The following is a 25241-nucleotide window of genomic DNA, read 5'->3' on the forward strand; positions in this document are numbered from 1 at the left end:
AGATAAAATGTAAACATTGTTTAGAAAGTAGAAAACCACAGTATTTCTTGTAATAATCAAAATATAGACCGAATTACAAATCGCATTCTTATCAGCTAGATAATCCGTCATTAAGACTGAATAAGCCGTTATTCCACTACCTGTGTAGTGAACTTGCGTTAGGGAGCAGGTATTCATTTGGGACACAGCAGACAGCGTCCAGTCAGCTGATCCGGGCGCCATTTTGTCAGCCATTTCCTTAGACGAGTCTGCTGCCAGTCGGTGAGTTTGCAGTTACAGGAGGAGGACGGATCCAGCTGGCCTCGCCTTCTTCAGGCTAGGATTTAGCAGACTGTAGCGTTCTTCTGTGAGAACGATACTCAGGTGGATGAAAGACTGTCTAGCAGGCCTGTCAGCTCGGAAAACACCGCTTGGTCTCCCCGGACAGGAGCGACTGGAGGCTTGGCTTTGCAGCAGCAGCCATGGCTTTAAAGATCGTTAAAGGGAGCATCGATCGGATGTTCGATAAAAACCTTCAGGACTTAGTACGTGGCATTAGGAACCACAAGGAAGATGAGGTCAGATATTATATATTATTTACAATACCTACATTTCCATAGTAATGGATGTGAAGACGTGTCGTTTTGCTTCAAGCTGTAACGGCTAAACGTAACGGTTCTTATTAACGGCTAACCTGCGCTAGCTTGCTAACTTCCTCTGTTTACTGATAATACATCGTTCTCTTATGGCTGTTGCGGTGTAAATCATTAAACAGACTTTTCCCTTTACCTGATAATATAAAGGTATTTTATTTAAAACGTGTGGTCCGTGTGAGTTAGCGTGAGTTAGCTCTCAAACAGGGGAACGAAATGAGCTCATCGCTAACACGTAGCTGGAATCAATTAGATAACCGTCTACTTGTTCTTCTGAATGAACACAGAAGTGTCGAGTCGTCCACCGGCTAATTGACATCCGTGTGCCCGAGCAGCACGATCCAGCTGTCCGCTAGCAAGCAGGTCGGCTATCGGTGCCACCTAGTTAGCCTGCTAGCCTGTTAGCCTGTGAGCTAATCTAGCTAAGACGAGCTGAGCTCCTGACAGCTGTTCTATCTCTTTACATCAGTCACTTATTGTAATTATACGCTGACAAATGGAACGGCTTACATTATTACATTACGTTGGTTTTTAATTGTTTGACATTTAAAAACATCGGAAATGTGTATTTTATTTTATTTTATGAAAAGCAACTATAGTACAGCGAGTTAGCAGTGCTAGGTTAAAAGCTGTTAATTATTCAAGCGTGAACTTGACCTTTTTTTGTTTTTCTGGGAAGTTCAGATGAGGGGATCATTTGATAATTGAAAGATAATTTTCTGGAAAAAAAACAGAACGCGTAAAATAGTTTCTGTTTTTAGAGATAAGGCATCATTTGTTAGACTATATGTTTACAGATGCAAAGAAACACAAAATAGACTCAAAAGAAATGGTTTCTCGTAACAAGTCGCTTTTATGAATTGTAATTATAGTTAAGAAGAGAGATTATAAGTTAAGAATGTTTTTTTTTTTTTGTCATTTCTGTTTATAACTCGTATTCATTGGAAAGAATTGTTCCTTTGGGATCATCACAAAACTGCAGTGTCTTGTGACACAGGACAACGTAAAGCAGGTTACATGGAATTCTGAGGTGAGACAAAATATACAACATGGTGACAAGACGGTGATAAGTAAGCATTTACCACACAGGACCTCAAAGAAGGACAGAATGGAAGAACCCAGTGTAAACTCATGATCAGTGATTGGTCTTTGGAAGCAGAAGTTATCAGTGATGCACATAACACACAGACGTGATGTGAGCTGGAAACCCTGTCAAATGCACAACAGTTATTGAATTAATGATATTTTTGTTTAATGAGGTCACTAAAGAGATCTAAACAATAAACATGCCTAATCTAAAAAAGTATCCAAATTGTCACTGAATTCTTATATATAGCAATATACATATCTGTTCACAGACAGCCAATGATGTCTCAGGACATATACGTCACCGAATCATTCAATGGTGTTCTAAGTTTTGTTCACACTCAGTTGTAACTGATACAATGCAAGTTCTTGCTGATTTTAAGTATATTCTCTGTAAAATGCCGCATTCAAATGCAGCTTAACTCCATCAGAAGATTTTCTCAATTTCATTATGGTACCAACTCAGGGATGCAAGAAGATTTTTATCTACTTCTTTTTTTTAATCTACTTATTGCTTGACAGTTCAGTAGTGCCTTGTTGACCGTGATACAGTCATGAGACATCATCTCTGTTTGTGTAAGAGCAGTGCATCTGGCTTCGGCTGTGTAATGTAGGCCAGGTTGTCCTGTAATTTTATCAGTCTGCTCAGCTGCATGTGCATCAGTGCTGCTCCATTTGTCCCCAGTTCTTGTTCAACTATAGTCTCATTAAGAGCGCCGCATGCCTGAGGCATACTCACAGGACATGATGTGATCATGAAACGCTCATTCTTTAGTTTTGCAGGCATTTCACAGAAAAATGTAATTTTGGCGGTTAACTATCCATCTTCATTTGCATAATGTAGCAATATTAATGCAATAAAGCACTAAATCCTTTTATTCCAGCAGCCAAGTAGCACTATCAATTTTTTGTTCTACAGAAAGCATTTGTTCCTTCTCATTTCTTAAATTTACATTTACAGCATTTGGCAGATGCCCTTATCCAGAGTGATGTACATAAGTGCTTAAATCTCTAACATTGGATAACATTGTCAATGGTTGTGGGTTTTTTATTCTTTTAAATGACAGTTATGCTAAGCATTGCTTATTATTATCATTGCTCAGGGTCTCCATCTATTACAGAAGGCTAAATAATCATCTGTTTTCTAATTTATCAATATTGGTTAATGTCCAAGCCTTGTTCTGTTTGAAATGGCAAAAAAACACCTGAATTTATCATTCTTTAGGATTCTGTAGGATGGCTCGCAAAGTGGCAGCAAAAACATAAAAAGAAATGTAAAGCTCGATGTTATTTAATGTCTCTGGAGAAAGAACAATAGTTAAGTACAGAAACAGTACAATAAACACTCAACTTACTAATTATTGCTTTAGCTATGTATGTTGCTATATATGCATTGTTTCGCAACTACATAATGAGCTATTAGTGCAGCTTATTTTGGTGTCACCTGATTGAAACATAACATTTATATCAGAATCTGCCATAGGGTAATTTATCCAATTCCAGTCTTCACTCCTACAGTGATATCCCAAGTCGACATTATGGCCACATGAATATTGTTTGTTTACTTATATATGTGCTGTTTGTATAAAACCAATTCTGACTGCATAATATTATCTTATTTAAATAGATTCAAATAAATCTGTCACTAGATTTTGGATCATGGCTGTAAGGATGTATCCGTTCAGCCATTAGTGAAGTCAGGCACCGTTGTTTGGTTTAGTCTGCATTTCTTCCAGTTTATCCCAAAAGTGTTCATAGGGGCCGAGGTCAGGGTTCTCTGCAGGCCTCTTGTAGGCCATATTTTCATTTTAGCTCACTTTGTGCACAGGGGCTGAAACATTTTTGGTTCAGTGATGGGAAATCGTAATGTTACAGCATCCTATACAACTCTGTGCGTCCAAGAATGTGTCCCAACGGGTTAGGGAAGACCCATATATGAGTGTGATGTGTCCCCAAACATCAGACATCCATTGAGGACTGGTAGACCTTTTCTATTCAGGGAACATTTAAATGTAGTGTGTTTTACATGTCAAGGGTTTTCAAGCGTCGTATCCCTTTTCGCTCTGCTTCATCCGGAGACATTTGGAGTCAGATGTCATGAAAGGCTCCACCTGTGTAACCTGTACCAGCTCACCTAGATACAGTGTCTGTTACCCGGCCAACCGTGGACAGAACTTTGAAATATTCATCCCCTCCTGAATTAAGCTTGTATGTGGGTGTGTTTGCGTGTCCGCTTGTTCAGCTTTTGCCTGGCCAAGCCCTTTCTGTTTGTTTTCCCGATAGTACTGTCTGTGCATAGGTGAAGTCAGATTTTCTAGACAGTGTGTTACTTTTTCACCCTGCTGTAGGTGTGGAATTCATTGGTGTGTGATTGGTGTTCTGAAAATCTCACAAGTTTATGATGTTTGTACTGAGAGTGAAAGAGAGGTTTAGCTCATTCACTCAAGAGACTCTTACTGTGCTCAGGGTAAGTGTCCAAAAAGGGTTTTTCTTCACAGTACTGTTCACCCAGAAAGCACATTGTATGACACAATAAACAACTGGGATGCTGAATAGAGGAATCTGGCCCTTCTTCACATTCCTGTGCAGCTGGGAAAACATACACCACTGCAGTTTCTCTCATAATGCCTCATTCCCTCCCTCATTCTGTCTTTATGCTGTCTTATGACTTCCGACACATGACCCTCACTCCATAAAGTGTGCAGGAGTGCGTGTGAGAGAGACAGAGAGAGGGGACAAAGAAGGGGAGGGAGGAAGACTGATATGAGAGAGAGATGGCCTGAATAAATGAGTGAGAGAGAGAGAGAGAGAGATGGACTGACTGACAGAGAGGGTTTTGTTTTAGGTTTCCATCTTACAGAAGTGCTGACAGAAGGTTTTTACAGGGTGTTACGTCAAGGACAAGATTTTATACCAGCATCAGTATCACAAGGTCACACTGTGTCTTGGCCAAATGTCTTAAATGGACACTTCACGTAACGGATCCTCTCTGTTGGCCCAATCCTGTCAATTTCTTCTGAAGACTTGCTTAGCTGTGGCTAGTTGTGTTTTTTTGGTAATTTTTGGTACAGTTAATCACATTTACACCTATGCCTTAACTTTAGTGCAAGCAGCACAACTAAAAACTTATTTTAATATTATAATAATAATATTATTATTTTAAATGAATGACAAAATAATGAGTAAAACTTTGAACTAGGTTTGCAAAAAATGTGCAATAGCTTGAAAAGCAGACACTTGAATGATTATTGACAAATATAAGTAAGTACATAAGGCCTATCTTTTAAGAGAGAAAATTCAAAACATTTTTTCCACATGCACTATTTGGCAAAACGATTGTGGACACCGGACCATCAGACTGTATGAATCATCTGAAAATTCTATTTCCGATTTAGTCAATTTTTGCTGATATATTAACAGGGAAGGATTTCCACTAGATTTTCGACCATGGTCAAAGGAATTTGCCCATTCAGCTACAAGAGAAGTTGAGGTTCGGGCTATGAGCTCTTCCACTTCTAACACACCATGTCTCTGTGGAGCTCGATTTGTGCACACGGGCATAGTCATGCTGGGATATATTTAGGGCTTTTAGTTCCAGTGAAGGAATATAATCAATTTGCTCGTTGAGACCAGATAACACTCCTTTTATAACACAAATGAAAACCATAAAATTCTGAATCTGAAATTGATGAAGCAGGCTCCTATTACTTATTTTATCATGAAGCAAGATGATCATTTTCTAGGGCTGGACAGTATGACTATTTTATCACTACTGAGATATATATCATTAAGCTGTAAGGAGAAAGTGAAGCAATCGGTCACTATAACCCAGATCTGTGTGTGATTCTCTCCACAGGCCAAATACATCTCCACATGTATTGACGAGATCAAGCAGGAACTGAAACAGGACAATATTGCCGTCAAAGCCAATGCAGTGTGCAAGCTCACCTACGTAAGTCCACCAATCTGTACTTTGCATTTTTTGGCAGGCTTCTGATGTACAGATGTGATGGCATCAGCTCCTGTGCAGGTTTCCTGTTTTTGAATAGCGCTTTTATTTTTGAATAAGCAGTTTGCCTGACTAAGTGTGTGTGTGTTTTACAGTTGCAGATGCTTGGATATGATGTCAGCTGGGCTGCATTCAATATTGTTGAGGTGATGAGCTCTTCCAAATTCACCTTTAAGGTAAGAATGCAAAAAAAGAGTTGCTTGCAAAATGTATGTTTTTATTTATTTCATAGCTGTGTTTAAGCTGAATGCCCTTCACAGTGATGTTACATACCTTAGAGCTTTATTATATAGGCAAAATGCATGATATGAAACTTACCACTGCATTAGTCAAGGCTCAGTCTGGCTCCTTGTAGAATGGTTTTTCCAGTTGGATAAGTTAGTGCATATGGATGAAATATCTTTTCATACTGTTATGTAAAACACCAATGAAATACAGTACAGTCAGGCTCAAATACCATCTGTGTGTGACGTGAGGACAGGGCACCACATTTTATAGTCAAAAAGTTGACCAACGATTTGAGTTTTTGTTTGGCACAACCACTACTTTAGAATCTTTTTAGAAGAGGATAATGAACGTATACACATTTGTTTCCCATTTGTCTGTATCGATATTCTTAACTAGCTAATACATTGCCTGCTTGCTTAGTGGATTTGCTAATAATTTTTCCTCTCTTACTCTCAGCGAATCGGTTACCTGGCTGCCTCACAGTGCTTTCATGAAGGCACTGATGTCATCATGCTTACGACCAATCAGATTCGCAAGGCAAGTATTCTTTTCAGTCATTTTGTTTTTTATGCACATACACTGCACAGTTGTGTTCTACTGGATCTCATGATGGTCAGCTTGTAGTTTTATTATTTGGAAAGTAGACCACCTGAGCAATGCTGCATATGTTGCTCATGTAATGATGTAATAGGAAGCACTTTCACAGTGCTGCTGCTTGTTCAGGTGACTTGTGAAGCATTTTACGAAACAGCCCGTAATTCTAGCAGTTTGAAAACTCAGCCATGAGGAATTGTTAGCTACCTGAATGCTATGTTTGTTGAACAAGACCACAGGTTTTTCCATTTCATAGTTATTTCTGCAAGTCTAGATTCACAAGATTTAATTTAGATTTTTTTTTTAAACCTAATCTTTGCCTCAGCTGCACTGTTATGTTAATGCTAGTCAACAAAAAAAAAGTTTTTTGTTAGTTGTCATGATGATGATGAAAAGCCCCTGATATCAAGATTCTTAGTCAAAAGCTGTATCATTTGCTGTGGAAAAGTGTGAAACAGATGTGTTCTAACAACAACAGGACCTTGGAAAAGTTTCTAATTGTCAATTTGCCATTCTTGCCTAAGAGTCATGACCTTACTTTACATTTCAGTGTGACTGTTTTTCCTTCCTTACTCCAGGATCTCAGCAGTCCAAATCAGTACGACACTGGTGTGGCTCTGACTGGCCTCTCCTGCTTTGTGACCCCTGACCTGGCCCGTGACCTTGCCAACGATATTATGACTTTGGTGTGATATTATAAGAATAATTTTATTTCATAATATAAAAGTTAAAAACACTGCTCATCACTACTAAATGAAAGATCTAGGTTTGAATACACTGCCTTGTTTTATGATTTCATCGGAAATTTTGTAATTCTCTCTCTTTTTCCAAATCTCAGATGTCTCACACTAAGCCATACATTAGGAAGAAGGCTGTGCTCATCATGTATAAGGTGTTTCTAAAGTACCCTGAGTCTCTGCGGCCTGCCTTCCCCCGACTCAAGGAGAAACTGGAGGACCCAGACCCAGGTGTGGAGGTTTCTTTTAGTGCCTTATTCATTCAATCCCAACAACCACATCTCTGTATTAAAACATGAGTGGTTTAGGAGTGTGTACATGTGCGCATGTGTATGACAAATACGCAATGCAAGAAATGTTTTTTTTTTCCTTCCAAACTACTCTTTTATCTGCTGCATTTGTAGCATGTGTGTGATACCATTGAAGAGAATATCATCATTATTTTTAACTGCCAAAGGGAGTCTTTAAACCTTCAACAATAGTTGAAACTTATAATTAACATGCATATAATTAATTTTTAATTGAAGATTAATGATATAAGGGCCAGTTTAAGTAATTGAGGTTTCTCTTTGTGCTTTGTGAAATTGTGTTTCTCCTTGTACCAGGTGTACAGTCGGCAGCAGTTAATGTCATCTGTGAGTTGGCCAGGAGAAACCCCAAGAACTACCTGTCCTTGGCCCCCCTTTTCTTTAAGCTGATGACCTCCTCCACGAACAACTGGGTCCTCATCAAAATCATCAAACTGGTATGTGTAGGACACCACATCCATATTTGCATTTTTATGTGTCTGACTGGCTGGCTAGAGATTCATGACATGAACGTTTGTTTGTTTGTTTGTTTATTTATTTATTTAAAAGTTTGGCGCCCTCACCCCTTTGGAGCCTCGTCTAGGGAAGAAGCTGATTGAGCCCTTAACTAACCTCATCCACAGGTAAGATTAGTAGATTACTAGTGCTGCTAGTATAACTAATTACAGGTGAAAGATGCTCATCACAGTGTACAGTGTATATATACAATTGTGCTGAAAAGTTTGCATACCCTGAAGAAAATTGTTAAACATTGCCATTTATTTGGAAAATATAACTGATAATGCAAAAGGAGATGCCAACTCCATGTGGTCTTTGAGGACAACAACCTCCTCATCAATACATTTGTCAGACTGTGTATTTATATTCACACCCTCCAGTGTCACCCATATGAGGATATGGTTCCCCCTTGAGTCTAGTTCCTCTCAAGGTTTCTCTCTTTTCCATTTAAGGGAGTTTTTCCTCGCCACTGCAGCCTCAGTCACTTCAGACTTGCTCATTGGGGATAAATACAAACACATTTAAATATAAGTCTAACATTAATCTTGATTTTTTTTTGTATTATATTATTCTTTATATTAACCTTTTGTTTTATGTTTATGGTCTGTAAATCTGCTTGGAGACTTGCAAACTTTTGAGGCCAGCTGTATTTCAGTATATATCACTGCTTTGTCTTATACATTTGACCATTTTTACCAAAAAACATTTTGAAATGGTTGTGTTTGTGGTTTTCTTAAACCAAGTAAAAACTATTCAAATATCTCCAAAAATGTTTACACTGATGCACCACCCATTGTTTTGTCTGTAACTACTCAGTTTATAGTTAGTCCAAATGCCACTAATTTTGTTTTGTCTTTTTTTTTTATTTCTCTTCCCCCTCTCTTTCAGTACCTCTGCCATGTCTCTGCTGTATGAGTGTGTAAACACAGTGATTGCAGGTTGGTTCTTGTCCCACACAATGGAAAGTTAGAATATTATAATTAACAACTAATATCAGTTTATTTACAGTATTATTGCCCTGTTTATTCCTATGCAGTGTTGATTTCTCTGTCCTCTGGGATGCCCAACCACAGTGCTAGCATTCAGGTGGGTCTCACTTCTTTGAGTTTGAGTGTCTTGGCTGGAATGTCTGGGTTTTTAAGTTAATTCTTTTCAATTTTTTTAGATACTATATACTTTACTCACTTATAGCGAAGCATTTGAAACAAATTTGAGCATATCTGTAAACTCAGATCAGCTGTGTATGCAGTTGTATTCAATGAGAAATGAATTAATTCTATACTAATGTACTGAGAAGGTTTATAACTGACACGATTATGATACTGACATGATAAAGTCAATAATTGCGAGTAAGAAATATGCAGTGGAAACGTCTTGAATATGCTACCAATAACTCTCACTTCCTCATGTCTTATCTTTTATTTGTTGCCTTCATCCACAGCTCTGTGTGCAGAAACTGCGAATCCTGATCGAAGACTCAGACCAGAACTGTGAGCCTTCTGTCAATGCCTGCAGTGTGTCATTTTCTCATTGTCTGCGTGTTCGTGTTTTAGCCCCTCAAGCCCCTACACATGGAGGATGTGGAGACCTCCATCCTGGATAACTCGAAGCTCCCTTCATGCTTTAATTCCAACTCTGCAAAAGAAGGAATAAAAGTTCCAAATTTTTTATTTATGATCTGTGGTGAAAAATGAAGACTTCACATTCTCTAGATTGGATCGTTTATTTTTTTTATTGATGGTGTAATCCAGTATCTTTCACTTTAGAGATTAGCACTGGAGTAGCACCTCCATAAAGGTTCGAGTTATCAGGCTCCCACTGAGTGCAGTGAGTAGAGTAATACCTGGACTGAGGAGTTTTGTTTGTAATTGATATTTTTACAGGAGCTTCTCATTCCTAAATTTAGTCTCAATAAGGATTCTTTTTGCACGAAAGTAAGAAGGAAAAAAAAAAGTCCAACCATTGTAATAGGTAGTGGTAATTTTGATTTGTCTTTCAAATACGTCAAACACACGATTTAAGATCTTGCATGTTTTTTCAGCTACATTGTTCTGTCCCACTCAGAGGCTCTAATCATTTTACTTAACTATTATTGCTACTCGAAATTTACCCAACAAGGGTATGGATCTGACGTTTTAATGTTCTTCTTGGATATGGGAAAAAAATTACAGAAAACTAGTTATTAGGCTAAAGTTCTTGCTATTTACTCTGCCTCGTTTCTCAGCATAACCGTACAGATTGTTGAAAGCCTAGATTGTTATCATCACTATGGTGTGTACCATGGAAATGTGGTGAGTAAAGTTAATTTTACATGCATTTTCTCACCCTGACCAATTTAAAGCATATTTCAGGGTCACAGTGTACCTTGTGATTGCTGAGACTGCTCACTGGTGTTCAGTCAATTAAGGAGTCTGCATGATGACTCAGCATTATTCAGTGGTCAAACATTTATTACACCACTGTGCTCACAATCATACAAAACCTCAAGTCCTTGTATGTCTGTCTGTTGTTTTATGTTTGTCTTTGTGTGTGTATTTTCATCTTCTTTTATGTTGTTCGTGTCTACTTATTTGGATTTAAATGTAGTGTAGACAAAGTAACCTAGACTTAATATTGTGTGTGTATATATATAATTTTCAATATAAAAGTGGTGTGTGTGTATATATATATATATATATATATATATATATATATATATATATATATAGATATATATAGATATATATAGATATATATAGATATATATAGATATATATAGATATATATATATAGATATATATAGATCTCAAAACTACCAATTTTTAATTTAATATAGAGAGAAGCATGTAGGAGAACATGTCATGGGAAGATAAGTTTAAAACAACAACTCTTTTTTCCTTGCTGATTGTGCTTTTCGTTGCAGTGAAGTACTTGGGTCTGTTGGCTATGTCCAAGATCCTAAAAACGCACCCGAAGTCTGTGCAGTCACACAAGGACCTGATCCTGCAGTGTCTGGATGACAAGGACGAGTCCATCCGACTGCGGGCTCTGGATCTTCTCTATGGCATGGTATAGGATTCGGTTTAGGCCTCTTTATTTGTGTTTACTGTTGGTTTTAATATCTTTGTTTTCTTACTTAAAAGGTACACAACATCTGCTAACTGGCTTAACAGTGTCAAAATACATAAACTTTTACACTGATTAGACTCTGACTGTGATAATCATATGACTAGTACATGTTTTATTGTCTGTAGGTACTTTGGAAAATGCATTCAAAACACACTAACCACTAACAAAACCACTAAGGAAACCACTAACCTTTAGCACTTAACTCATTGGTCTGTTTTTAAAGTCTAAAGGACAGATATGTCCATTTGTTGTATCTGTGTTTTACTCAATGTATTGCAATATGTCTCGCACATGCAGGTCTCTAAGAAGAACCTGATGGAAATTGTAAAGAAGCTGATGCTGCATGTAGATAAGGCTGAAGGCACCACATATAGAGATGAGCTGCTAACCAAGATCATCGACATTTGCAGCCAGAGCAACTACCAGTACATCACTAACTTTGAGTGGTAAGAACGGAGCACTCAGACTGGAGGATGATCAGATTCCCTGTTAACCTCACTTCACTGTGAAAAGACACAGTCAACAGAGTCAATACACCTTGCGATTTTATTTGCTCTACTCGTATTATATTCCTAGGAGATGATGGATTCCCTTTTGAATTTGGTTTCCCATTTGAATTTGAGAGATCTGTTTGTGTTCACAGGTACATTAGCATTCTGGTAGAGCTAACACGGCTTGAAGGCACCCGCCACGGTCATCTCATTGCTTCTCAGATGTTGGATGTGGCCATCCGTGTGAGGGCCATCCGAGTATTTGCTGTGGCTCAGATGGCCATGCTTTTAGATAATGCACATCTACTGACAGGCAACACGCAGCGCAACGGAATTTGCGAGGTCCTCTATGCTGCTGCATGGATCTGTGGGGAATTCTCTGAGTATGTCAAATTGTGATTTGTTTGGAGAATACTGATTAAGATTTAGAAATGATATATAAATATAATGACTACAGGTATCATTGCTGCAATGTTAACTTTATACTTTAAATATGATGAAAGATGACACATTAGAACATGTGGGTCTTTTAACAGTAAGATCTTAAACTTGTTTAGGCCTTGTTTGTCTTTGCTTATAAAATACACTCAGGCTGAGAAATGTGAAGTTGCAATGCTTTTAATGTTATTGTGCCTCATTTCCTTAGACACCTAGAGGACCCCATGCAGACACTAGAGGCCATGTTGAGACCCAAGGTGGCAACTTTGCCAGGCCACATCCAGGCTGTGTATGTGCAGAATGCTGCAAAGCTGTTTGCAACATTGCTGCAGAAACACGAGGGTACAGAAGACAGCCAGGTTGCCCAGGAGGCTAGTCAGATGCTCATAGACAGACTGCCTCTATTCGTCCAGAGTGCTAACCTGGAAGTACAGGAGAGGGTGAGGGTGAAAGACACCATTAAAACAAGCTCTCAAATGTTTGCCATTTTCTAAATATTCTTTTTTACACACACACACACACACACACACACACACACAGACGCACACATACATATTGTACTTACTGTATATCCCTGATCACTGTTGATTTCTTTTTTTTTTTTTTTTTTCCCACCCCAGGCATCCTGCATTCTACAGCTAATAAAATATATTCAGAAGCTGCAGCAGAAGGATGTAGAAGTATCTGTGGAGGTATCTGCGCTGTTTGCAGGAGAACTTAACCCTGTGGCTCCTAAAGCTCAGAAGAAAGTGCCTGTGCCAGAAGGGTGAGTCATCTAAAGAGATGCCACACATACTGTCTTTGCACCCAAATTCTGTAATAATATCATTAGGTACTAAATCAGTCATAAGAGCAGAGAGAAGTTATTTCCTTCTGTACTAATATGGCAGGAAGTTACATAAACATACCCAGGTTTTTGTTTTTCCCTTTATACGCCTCTCAGTGAATCTTCTTATCCAAAGGCCATTGAAATGCCTTGCACTAATTGACCGTTTGTTTTTTGTAGACTGGATCTGGATGCCTGGATCAATGAACCTCCATCTGAGAGCGAGTCTGAGGATGAGAAGCCCAAGACTTTGTTTGCTAAAGAGGAGCCCAAGCACACTCGACCTCGCCACACTGAAGTTGATGAGAAAGAGCTGGCAAGGGTGTGTATACCTGCAGTCTAGTGTAACACACTGTCTCTGTGTGTGTGACTGTCTCTGTCTGTGTATGTGTGAGTGTGTCTTTCTGTCTCTCCGTGTGTCTCTGTCTGTCTCTGTGTGTTTCCTTCTGCCAGCCTAAGCTTTATAAGGCTGAATATTTTGGTTAGTTTCACAGCTTAAAAAACTCGACAGAAGAAAAACAATCTTGTCTGTTTATTCCAAGCAGCTGTTGTGACTCTATAAATCCTGTTGTGTTGGCAAAATGACAAAAAAACTTGACAAAATGTTAGCAAGTCTTTTGCTGTTCTGCACAACAAAGCCTGTGTTCTCTCTTTCTTTAACTTTGCACATGTTTAAATGCAAGGCGATGAAACACTTAGTTAATTAAAAAAACATTCTTCAGGGTCTAATAAATATTATTAAGCTAATATTAAAACCTGAAAATCTACGAGCAACTTCAACACCACACCAGTCTAACCTAACATTTTATAAACATATACACTGCATACAATGCAGACAGTCCGTTATATAAGAACAGCCCCCAGATATTTGGTATAAAATATTTTTCGTAGGTAAATAATCGCTCAAATTAACGATAATAGAGGTGTGCCTGTAGTATAACATTTTTGATCTGTGTGCCTGTCTAAACCCAGATGTACTAATATGTCTGCTATTAACACAAATCATGTACTTTGAGTTTATGAAATTCAAATAAAGTCCAAAGCAGCAAGTTACATGATGCTCTAAACTGAACCACAGCTTTAGCACACAAAGTCAACACTAATGCATGCATAAAAATGAACTCATTTATTCCAGCCACAACAGTTACCTATAGTTTGAGTGCCTTGACTTTGCTGCTAATCCTCCTTCTGTCTCTTTCATTCCACACAGAGAAGGGAAGTCAGGAAGCAGGAACAAGCTAACAACCCTTTCTACATTAAATCCTCCCCGTCCACTCAGAAGGTATAGCAGCTTTAAGAAACTGATAGTTTGAAAGTTGTATAGTATGATAAAGTGCCATCAAGCCTTAGTGAATGGTTTGTGTATGTTCATACAGGTGTATCAGGACATGCCAGGTGTGGAGCACATTCCAGTGGTACAGATTGACCTTAGTGTGCCACTCAAAGTTCCAGGTAAACAGTTGTTTAATGAAAAGTGTAATTATACACTTGTCATATTAAAATCGGAGCACTAAACTATATAAATTTACATTTTTAAATCTTTCATTTTATGTGTATCTTGGATAATGTTTATGTACCATTTTTTCCTAAATAGTATCAATGAATGATCATTTGTATTTGTAATTCATATCCAATGTAAAATCCTATAAATTGTACATTGATTTTTGTGCATTTATTTGTGTTTTTTTTAATCATTCTCTTACTGGAAATCCTCTTGCACTTCAGTGCCTTCAGTTATCAAATTGCCAGTTTATTGTAGTAGATGGCTAAACATCGATGACCACTCCCCTTGTCGGCATTTATTAATTTTTGCTCTGATGCTATTGCCCCTCTCTCAGGGATGCCCATGTCTGATCAGTACCTGAAGTTGGAGGAGGAGCGTCGACAGAAGGAGAAGGCAGAGAAGAAGAAGAAAGAGAAAAAGAAGAAGAAAGAGAAGCGTGGGAAAGGGAAGAGAGATGACTCTGGCCCTGAGAGTGAGGAAGATATCACACCGGCTCACCACGTGGATATAGTCACTGAGGAGATGCCAGAGGTAATGCAGACAGTGAACTGCCCTGAGACGGTTGTGTTGTGATTCATAAGGGTAAAATCCTGTGTTCCGGTTTTAATATTTATAATCTTTTTTGCAGAATGCCTTACCAAGTGATGATGACGACAAAGATCCTAATGATCCACACAAAGCCCTGGACATTGATTTAGACAAGTATGTGACCTCTGTCTTGCATATGGTTCAACCAGTCAGCCTTTAGACAGTCCACTTTCACAAAGATTTCATGCCAAAACTAGGCATGTAAACAGAATTGTTATTCTTCATGCTCTTTAGATCACATTTACCTTTCAGTTTCTTCCTTTGAATCATTTGTTAGAGTACCTAACGAGTCGAAGGCACCAGTAAAAGCGGCCCATAGCCGGTTCACTTTCACACACACTTTGATCTGCCTCTTTTGTTTCTGTCTCTTGTGCACACACTTCTGTCTTCCTGCCAGTCTGCTTTCTGGTGCTAACTGCAGGTGAGTGCTAGGCTCATAAGAAAGTCTGATGGGCTAAGTAATTACCAATCGTGCCTCAATACTTGTAGGTATTTGGTAGAAGTAGTCAACTCAGGGATGTGTCTGTGTTGCTGACAGGAAAGCACTCATTCAGTTTGATAATCTGTGCTAGGAAATAATTCACTGAGATTTTCATTCAATCCATTTACTTTGCAGATTTCATATTAACAGACTGTATGCCCTTTAAACTCAGCACAGTGTTGGAAAAAAAAATCTCTAAAAATCTATGTTAATGTGATTTTGAACATTTTTTTTTTGTTTATGTAAGGAGCAGGATATTAAAGTCTGAGTTAGCATAACAATCAAAAGCTTGCATGGCTCTTATCAAAGATTGGTTTGGCATATTATCCAAGTTTTCCGAGGACTTCTTTATGCACCGTCAAGTTTAAAATATTGTCTGTTTGTGCTATACATTTTAAACAGATAATTGTCCTTTGTTTGTGGCTTGCCGAGTACTTTGTGGCTTGCCGAGTACTTTGTGGTAACATGACAAGCTACATTTTATTATATTCTCTAGAGGAACAGATGGTGCTATTTATTGCAGTGCTACAATATGTGATGAAAAGAACTCACTTGTTGGCAGACCTTTAACAGAGGAAACTAGCAATTTATAAAACGTACAAGTTTCATTTCATTAACAATTAATCGTTGTCAAATCACTTTGGTGTAAGAGAAATAAAACACTGCAAAGAAAAAAAAATCACATCACCCATTTGATAATTTTCCTCCTACAGCTTGGCACCTTTTTGTATTTTTTTTTTTCTTGATTTTTAATTAACATATGTCTCATTCAAGTCCTCATTCCAGGTATTTCTTTTCACTGCAATTTCAACTTGTTCTAAAGTAACACACAGTTTGTCCCAGCACAGTATTCATGCTGAATGACTGCTTGGTTAAAACTGCTCAACATATTTGTCCATTTGTGTTCTTTGTCAAGTCTGAATTCTTCAACATTTATTTATTTATTCCCTGCCCCAGCTTACTCTTAATACTGCGGTGTAGAATACTGCCCCCTGCTTGGCCTAGAAAGACTAGTCCCTTACACACAGACAGAATGTGGATCACTGAGAACAAGGTGTGTGTGTGTGTGTGTGTGTGTGTGTCCCTCCAGGCCCCTGGCAGACAGTGAGAAGCTGCCAGTGAGGGGACACCGCCTTGATGTTGTTAAGAGCCCTGGGACAGATGAAGATGGAGAGAGCATCCAACCGGGGCTTAAGAAGAGGAGCATCAAGGAGAAGAAAGAGAAGAAGAAAGACAAGGAGAAGGACAGAAAGGTATGCTTCACTGAACTGTCCTAAGAGAAAGCATAAGGCCATGAGTATAGAAGGATTATGAGTATAGAGTAGAGAAGGCTTCTGAGTCAATCCAGGTATATTATACACAATTGTGATTGATCAGAAGGTTTTTCTTTAGACGTAGCTCTGCCATGTAGTTTATTTTTAGATAGCAGGTTTGTATTAATGTGGCTGTTTTAATATTTATTTGTTTGTTTGTTTATTGGAAGGTTTGTGACACACCACATAAGTGAATTTTAAATCATTTAACATTTTAAATGATGGAAAAAAATTAACATTCCTGCGAAGAAAACATATCGTTTTGACATTTACATATATCGTAAAGCTGTTCCTTCAAATTTTCCAACACAGGAAGGACAGAGACCTTTGCCGTTTTTTGATACATGACAAACTTTATGTATTTTTTTTATTTTGGCTTATTAACTTCATGAGAGATAATAAGACAGTACAGAGTGAGAAAGTAATCCATTACTTTATTAATAAACTCTAATTGGAATGAAACATATGAAGTCATTCTTTACTAAATAAAATGTAATTGCGGAAAAAATTGCTTAGGAAAAAGAGGAATCAAACATTCTCCAACAAGTCTCTAAGTGTTTTATTCCTTATATATTTACAATCACTAATTTACTGATCCCTGTCGGCCAATGTTTTGTTGTTGCAGAAGAGCAAAGAGGAAGAGAAGAAGAAAAAGAAGAAGAAACACAAAAATGATGTGGAAGATGAGCCAGTGGAGCCTCACTTAGAAAACTCAGTGCAATCAAAAGAGACCAGCGTGGCAGCAGCCCCAGCTACCTCCACTTCTGGCGAGGTGTGACCTTACAGCAGTTCAGGATTCTTGAATGTCTAGAGAAAAATTAATCCAAAGCCACCACATTGCAGAGTGTAGCGTTTAACCCTGAATGTCAACATTTTATAATTAATAGAATTTTAATTATATTTACTTTGGTTAACAGTTTCTTTCATTACACATAATCCTTCTCGAATACTTGCTAGCAGTGATGCTGACAGGATTTAGCCCTTGGCTTCATCTCTACATAAAGTATGCAATGCTGGAAGGCTTCAGTCTGGTCAAGCTCTCATCTCCTCATCTGTAAAACATCTCAGCTTCCAAATCTTCCCAAACTCTAGCACTAAAAGGTTGAGAGAAACGAAGCTCTTGTTTATTTGTTTATAGTGAAATCTGATCGTTGTCCCTTACGCTTATGCTTAAGGATAAGCGTCAGACAATACTTAAGCGCCAGAATCACAAAGTGCATTACAATAATTTAGTACCTGTCTGCTTGTCAGGGTGGATTTTTTTCCCGCTAAAGTCCTAAGAGGTTTAATTTAAGGAGTATTTATAAAGCTGCTTTTATTTAAACTTATTTTCTTCCTTGCCCTTTTTGTTCTAGGCATCTGATTTGGATTTCTGGCTCTCTAGTGCTCCTGTTCCCCCACCTGCCAAGGTCCGGTTTCATCCTCCCTCATTTCTTTCATGTTGTGGTGTCTATTTTTGTCTCACCTAACAAAATCTTGCAATTTTATTCTCTTTCAATGTGCCAAGATCTTACTCTTTCTCAGGTCCCTGAATGATTATTCACAGGGATTGTGGTTATTTATTTCTGGGCTGGATGTGAAGTTGTTACTTGACCAGCTTTTATTTGCATTGTCTTGTGTCTTGGTTCGCTGTAAAATCATGTTATTGCAGTCACAGTCATAAAGAAATATTGCTGAATATTCTGCTGATCCAGGCTCTCACAGGCGTTGATCCTGCTGATAACAGATTTAACTTGTATTTCAGTGTGTACTTTTTTCTGAGACAATTTTCTTAAGTTATTTCTTCTTTTCTCAGCATCAGGTTCCAGAATGGTATTAAATCATTTAAACAGGAACACTGCTACAGAGGCAGACTTGTTTATATGCATGTTCTGTTGTATACGTAGGTGTGTATTAGCATGTGATCCAAAATCTGTTTCTGTAGTCACACATGCTAACTTGAAGAGTGTTTTCAGGAGGCAGTGGTTCCGCCACCAGCCCCAGCCCCTGAGATGAGCGTAGCTGCAGCCCCAGATTCTGAATCGGACGAGCCCAAAGATGAAGAACCGGAAGAAGTGGTAGGTCACTGTTTCTGATTTCTTTCTTTCTTTTTTGGGTTAAAACCAAAGAAACCACCTTTACTGATAAGACACAGAGATAAAAGCATAAGCTTTTCAAAAAACCAAAAGCATAATCTCAAATCTAGTGAACTTATGCAAGAATGTTATTTTGCCCTTTCTGCTTCTCTTTTAGAAATCGTCTAAACATAAGAAGAAAAAGCAGAAGAAAGAAAAGGAAAAGGATGAAAAGGAGAAGAAGAAGAAAAAGCGGCATCACCACCACCACCACCATCACCACAGTGTGGGAGATGGGAGGGATTCGGTACAGAACGGCACCGTGGAGGAAGAAGAGCCACTACCGGTCAGTTACTTTCCAACACATCTGTACAACACAGAAGGTGACCAATGCAGAGAGGTGCATTTAGAGCTCGCTCTCGTTCTTCTACCATTCCAGTGTAGTTTTAATGGCACATTTGTCTAAAAAGCCTGTGAATAGGATTTATATCATTTTTATTTAATTATAAGAAACACCGCTAGCACAAAAACACTTGCAAGGTATATAAACACAGCGATCAGCCGTAACATTACAACCACTGACGGGTGACTGTGAACCGTCAAGACCGAGTCACACCGAAGAGCTTTTTCAAATTGTTGAAAAAGTTAATGCTGGCTATGACAGAAAGAAAGGTCTCAGAAAGGCTTCTCAGTGGCATCGTCCTCTTTTAGCAGAATAAAGTGCTCTGTCCCAACTCAAAAACTGTTCAGTGCATGAAACCCCTGTTTTGGCAGCACAAGGGGGACTTGCACAATATTTGTCATCAGTATTAGGTTTTAATGTTATGGTTGATGTATATTCCAGTCGGGCAGATTAAAACTTGGAAGCACATACAGCAGCATTAAAAGTAAGCGGTTCTGATTTAAAACCGTATTGTCAAAATGTTTGCTCCTACTGTCCAATTTATTTTTTCACCTCCATGTGTTCTAAGTGTATGTATGTTTTCTCCTTACAGCCCATGTCAAACTACTGCCTCCTGGCTGAAAACACGTACATTAAAATGGTAAGTATATTAATGACTTCAGTTCATTGAGTTAGTCATATCCATGCCTGCTGCAGTTCCCAGTGCCAAATGAAATAAATTAAGAACCTGTGATGACGCTAGTCCTGCTGACTGGAAATTGGTTTGTTTATTATTACTAAACCATGTCGCTTATGTTAGACCGTCGATGACCTGTTCTGTTATGGGATTTTGGTATTTTAATTTTGCCCTGTTCCCTGTCTCCCGTCTCTGTTAAAGATGAAGGAGGATACTGATCAGGTACTGGCAGATAAAATACAGCTTCATTTAAAGAGCATTTGCTATTTGCTGTGTGCAGTGCTTCAGGACAATGTGTTTGATTATGCTTGAAACCTAAAGTGCATTTTATCCATATTAAATGTAGCAGTGTGCTCCAATCCAAGCTAGCACAGCAGATTGTACTAATCAAAATATATTTTCCTTTCCTTTTAGAATAGACTTAAGTTCCTAGGAATCATAATTCTAGATTAACAATCTCTTAGGAACTTAAGTCTGCTTTTCTCTAACTGTTCAGTGGTGTGAGGGTCTTGCTTGTTAAAAAAAGTTAGTACTTAATTTCATCGAAATAAAAAGGCACTGTGATTTTTCTTTGCAGGTGTATGATATTCAGGGAAATTTGCAGGATGGCAGTCAGGTTGTTGTGTCTGTCATCTTTGAGAACAAGAGCAACAACTTCTTGAAGTCCATGGAGTTCAATGTGCTGGATTCCCTCAACTCAAAACTGCAGCGGCCAGATGGAGCTGGACCCCATGATGGGCTTGTTGTGCCCTTCCAGCTGCCCCCAGGTATGACACAAATGGAACTTGAGACCTGATTGACCTGCCATACTTATTCATAACAAGATTATCATTATCCCATTGCATCTCTACCCATCAGCTTTTCCTTACAAAAGAATGACTCCTACTTTTGTGTAGTTGCACATATTCATATTTGAAGCATACATACAGGAGGAAAGGTACACACTTTCAAAAAGCTCAACAAAAGGTCATAAATCTGCAGTGACATGTCTAAAGCAAATGCTCATTGGCTGAGTAGGAAAGTGTATCTAATAGCATTTGCGCTTGGGACGTGAACTGGGTTTTTTTTTCCCCCCCTACCCTGAGTCGTGCTTGATGACTGTAGCAGTCTTTTCTTTGCTGGCTTAAAGTCTACCTAATTTAAATAAAAAAAATAAAAAAACCATGAGTGACGCTTATTTTGCTTTGTGCTGTTATTTGAAGGTAGAATTATGGTCATCAGAAATGTATACTGATGGAAAACATCACCATCCATGTTCATGTTCTAGAAACATGTATCATTAAATTATGGTTTGGCATTGCCCTCTAAAGTGCACACTCATGTTATGTTGATAGACCTTTAAGGAAAAGCAAACGCTTGCAGATACTATGATGGAGAAGTATAAACTATGCCCAAGGCCTCAAAAGATTCTTCTCAGTTTTTCTACATACAAGGTTTTATACTTCATCGTTTTTGCTCTGGTGTTCTGCAGGTGTGTCAAATGAGGCCCGCTTCGTGTTTTCAGTGCAGAGCATTGTGATGCCTCAGAAACTGAAGGGAACCCTCGCCTTCATAGTAAAGGTAAAACTGTCCTCTAAACACACAGTGCACATTTACGCAAAGGTGTCACCCATCACAAAACTATATATTTTTTTTGTCACAGTCAGAAGATTCCTCAACTCATGAGAAACTGGACTTCAAACTGCACTTTACCTGCACATCATATTTAATCACAACTCCATGCTACAGGTCAGCCATAAACAGAAGATCTGAGTACTGTTTTTTGTTAGCACAGCTATATTTTATTGACTTGGATCTAATTTGTATAAACAGTGATGCATACGCCAAGCTTCTGGAGTCCGGGGACTTAAAGAGCAGCTCTCTGAAGCTGGAGGGAATCAACATGCCTTTCCACCACCTGTTGGCTAGAATCTGCTTTCATCACCATTTTTCTAGTAGGCTTTGGGGAAACCTGTTTATCAATTGAATCTTTGTCCACCACATCTGTATTATAGATATTTCAGATTTATAGGTTTGAGAATACTGAAGAATTTGTTTCCAGCTTGTAGGTTTAAAGATTTCTCAAAACACCACAGCAAGCAAAAGACAGCTGATATGAAACATGTGACTTTCCAAATCTCTCGTTTACTATTCAATACCGTCTCTTTTTTTTGGAACAGTTGTGGAGAGGATCGACTCCTGTGCCTCCATGTATAGCAGGTCAATCCAGGGTCACCATGTCTGTTTGCTGGTCAAAACCGTAAGTCCTTTATGAATCTTGCATGTGACATACATGTAAATGAACATTAATGTTGGAGAAATATAGAAGGGACATACTTTAGAGCTGACTTTATAGCTGCTTATTTAGCAGTATGTGAAGAGCAGACAAAAAAAAAAAGCCATAGAAGTTTCATACTCGTGTGGAGTGACAGTGATTGGTTTAAGGTTACACTTGCATGTTAAGTGTTAGCTTGAGTCTTTGTAGAGACCATAGAGTGTAACCATGATAAACACATTCATAACACAACACTATGGTGGACATGCATTTTCCCCCTCCACACAAACAGTGAATAAATGTTGAAGGGCCAAAGCACTTATAACAAAATCCATATTCAAAAATATACGTGTGGGCATGGTGTAACTTTGACTTTCTTGGTCCTAGGCTGATCAGACGGTCTCCATCGACGCTAAATGTGATGAGCCTTCACTGCTGGGGAATGTGCTGGAAGAGATAAAGCAGACCTTCTCACAATGCTGATTGTGTCGGAGAGACCAACAGTGCCCTTGACCTCTCGTTCCTATGTCCTCTTGCTGAATCTGACACTCAGAATCATATCATAAACACTGAGGCTGGTTTCCCCTCGTCTCTACCTACATTATATTTATTGGAACTCTTGATTAGAGTTAGCTTACTCTTTTATTCCTTTCTTTTTTCTAGTCTTCTTGTGTGTCAGCCTCAGTCTGTTGTTCGATCTCACTAACCTTGCCATCCCATTCTACTCTCCCATTGTCTTAAATGTCTAACTCTCCACTTATTAACTGGATTTATTTGTTGTTTAATGTTGGTTGATATGTTTTTGTATTGTGTTGGATTTTGTTTGTTGCTTTCTTTCATTTCTTCTCCTCTATGTGTCTTTGTTTAATCATTGGAGAAATCGTGTGTGTGTGTGTGTGAGCTTGAAACCCTTTTATGGAGTGTGTTCAATACATGATTTTTTTTTTTTTTTTTTAGTTTTGTGCCTGAAGCTCTGGCCACCTTTTTTCTTAGCCTTCAACCTAAATTTTAGTTCAAAGCCATCACTATACTGCCCAAGTAACCATAATACATAAGCCCTGGAAACATGGTTCCAAAAGTGTAAACTAATGTTTTGGTTACTTCTGTGACCTTGTTTCAATTTACTCACTAATTAATCCAGTGGGTTGTTTTTGTTTTAAATATTGGATGACTGAATCAGATGTCTGTTCTTCTGTTTTCAGACTGATGGAATAAATCAAACACAACATCGTTAATCTTATGTTAGTTTTCCACACTATTGTAAAGGACACAGCTTTACAAGATTTCTAGACACTAAAAGACGCTGTGGAGGTTTGCAGTTAATGTTCAATATACTAATGTGGGAGAATTATTTACTAAGTTCAGTACTCCTGCTTGCTGCTTGCTTAACATCAGAACAAGAAACCAGATCGATGTCTCTTGTCAAAGGCTCCACATACATTATGAAGGATTTTGAACAAATCAGTGACCAAACCAAAAGGATCAGCTGAAATCATTTCTTCAGTCAGTATTGTACTTGTAGTGGTTACTTGTATCTGTGTGTTTATGGTAAGCTGCTTACCATCTTTCTGGGATGTGTCCTCCACCTCACTTCTGTTTGCATCACTTTTACTTCCTGTGAACTGGATGAAGGCCACACTCATGCCTGTGTTTGTTCTCTTTCTGCTTTATTCACTTTGGTGTTTGGTCTTTCTTTTTTCCCCCATTTCATTTTATTTTCCCACGCTAACGTACTGACTAATCAAAGAATCGGCTCAAATGGAATCCAAGTTTTGTTTACCTGGTCCAGCACTCTGTAGCACATGATTGTAACATCTAGCTGAAACAGGTGGCTTCTCTTATGAATGTTCTGCAATTAGGATTTGTTGTACAGTTCTGTTTGATTGAAACATTTAAACGACTAACTAGCCAGTGGTTTAAGGACAAAAATAAAAATTAATACAGATGAAGGCAAATGCTGGACAATAAGATTCAGACTGTGTTTATATAAATAACAAACCAGTAAGATGTGTTCCCTATTAAAGTGTACACATTTAGGTAATCATCAGCATGTGAATGCAGCTTTTGGTGGATTATGTCTGAATGGAAAGTGTAATCTATATGAACACAGGCTAAACCATGACCTACGGAGAAGCAACTGTAATTATTTTTTAAAAGAACATTTTCTGTGCAAAGTTGATTTGAAATTAATCTTGCATAAATGGAAATGTATAATTTTGTTTTGTTGTATGTGTTGAAAGACAAGCATACAGGTCATCCACAGCATTCCTTTTGTTGCTTTCATAGATTTCTTTTATGTATAAATATATACAGTATATTAAGTGTAAGTTGGCTTTATCATACTACACTTTGGATCGTATAATGTATTTTTATCTGTTAAGAGTACGTACAATTTAGGAAAACCTTGGAATTGTTTTAAACCGTTTTGCATTAAATTATCCAATTAGAAGTTTTTGTTGATGTTAGACACTGAGAATAGGGTGTAACCAGCACATAAAAGCAGTCCATATACGGATGCCCTTTCCATCTGTTCCCCGCAACTGACAACCCCTCAGCCCACCCTAGCCTAGCCCATACGCCATCTTACCCAATCAATTGTAGCGCAAACCTTGCTGGATTTTGCTTGTATCACTCAATGTACTCTCAGTGCTCTTCATTTGAAGGTACTGATTCCTTCAACTATGTATTTTCTGACTGTATGATGTAATATAATGTTTCAAGAATAAATGAGAATGATCAGTGATTTGCTATTTACATTCCCTTTAATTGAGAGGTTTACTCAGCAGAATTATGATAGATGTAGGCTGCTGTAGTTTTCTTTTGTTGTGTGAAAGTGGTGTACCAATAAATTCCCACTTCTAAATGATTTGTATTATTTTATTTGTCCTAAGTCAGATTTTATACAATTTTTATAATTCATTTAATTGATAGTTATATATAATAATTAGCTTATAAATATATGTAATAAATGTTCTTTGGAGAGATTTAGAGGTAAGGAAATGAATATCTTTTG

At 38.1% G+C, this 25241-nt stretch overlaps 1 protein-coding gene across 3 annotated transcripts; it reads left to right on the plus strand.

The window, feature by feature from the left end:
- Positions 1-219: 219 nt before the first annotated feature.
- Positions 220-25091, plus strand: ap3d1 (adaptor related protein complex 3 subunit delta 1). 3 transcript variants are annotated; one of them, XM_060880706.1, is made up of 34 exons: positions 220-557; positions 5575-5670; positions 5823-5903; positions 6412-6492; positions 7128-7235; positions 7388-7517; positions 7892-8031; positions 8144-8217; positions 8981-9030; positions 9129-9178; positions 9534-9582; positions 10995-11140; positions 11498-11646; positions 11844-12074; positions 12338-12569; positions 12750-12895; positions 13136-13277; positions 14166-14237; positions 14332-14407; positions 14794-14990; positions 15088-15161; positions 16619-16781; positions 17467-17613; positions 18197-18250; positions 18797-18898; positions 19074-19241; positions 19891-19938; positions 20176-20196; positions 20552-20741; positions 21446-21534; positions 21617-21702; positions 21787-21908; positions 22134-22213; positions 22616-25091. In XM_060880706.1, exons 1-34 carry the CDS (start codon positions 462-464, stop codon positions 22709-22711), a joined length of 3786 nt encoding a protein of 1261 aa, XP_060736689.1. In that variant the 5' UTR covers positions 220-461; the 3' UTR covers positions 22712-25091. The 3 variants fall into 3 exon arrangements, with proteins under 3 accessions (XP_060736689.1, XP_060736698.1, XP_060736706.1); XM_060880715.1 differs by lacking the exon at positions 20176-20196; XM_060880723.1 differs by lacking the exon at positions 18197-18250.
- The last annotated feature ends 150 nt before the right edge of the window (positions 25092-25241 follow it).

The sequence above is a fragment of the Tachysurus vachellii genome, chromosome 1 (genome assembly GCF_030014155.1).
Source record: "Tachysurus vachellii isolate PV-2020 chromosome 1, HZAU_Pvac_v1, whole genome shotgun sequence".
Classification (NCBI taxonomy): domain Eukaryota; kingdom Metazoa; phylum Chordata; class Actinopteri; order Siluriformes; family Bagridae; genus Tachysurus; species Tachysurus vachellii.

Excerpts from the sequence above, each read along its gene's own strand:
- ap3d1 (XM_060880706.1), top strand. The coding sequence starts at position 462 with ATGGCTTTAAAGATCGTTAAAGGGAGCATCGATCGGATGTTCGATAAA. Across the intron at positions 7,236-7,387 it reads CCAACGATATTATGACTTTG|ATGTCTCACACTAAGCCATA; the intron begins GTGTGATATTAT and ends TCCAAATCTCAG. Across the intron at positions 20,742-21,445 it reads GCCCTTCCAGCTGCCCCCAG|GTGTGTCAAATGAGGCCCGC; the intron begins GTATGACACAAA and ends GGTGTTCTGCAG.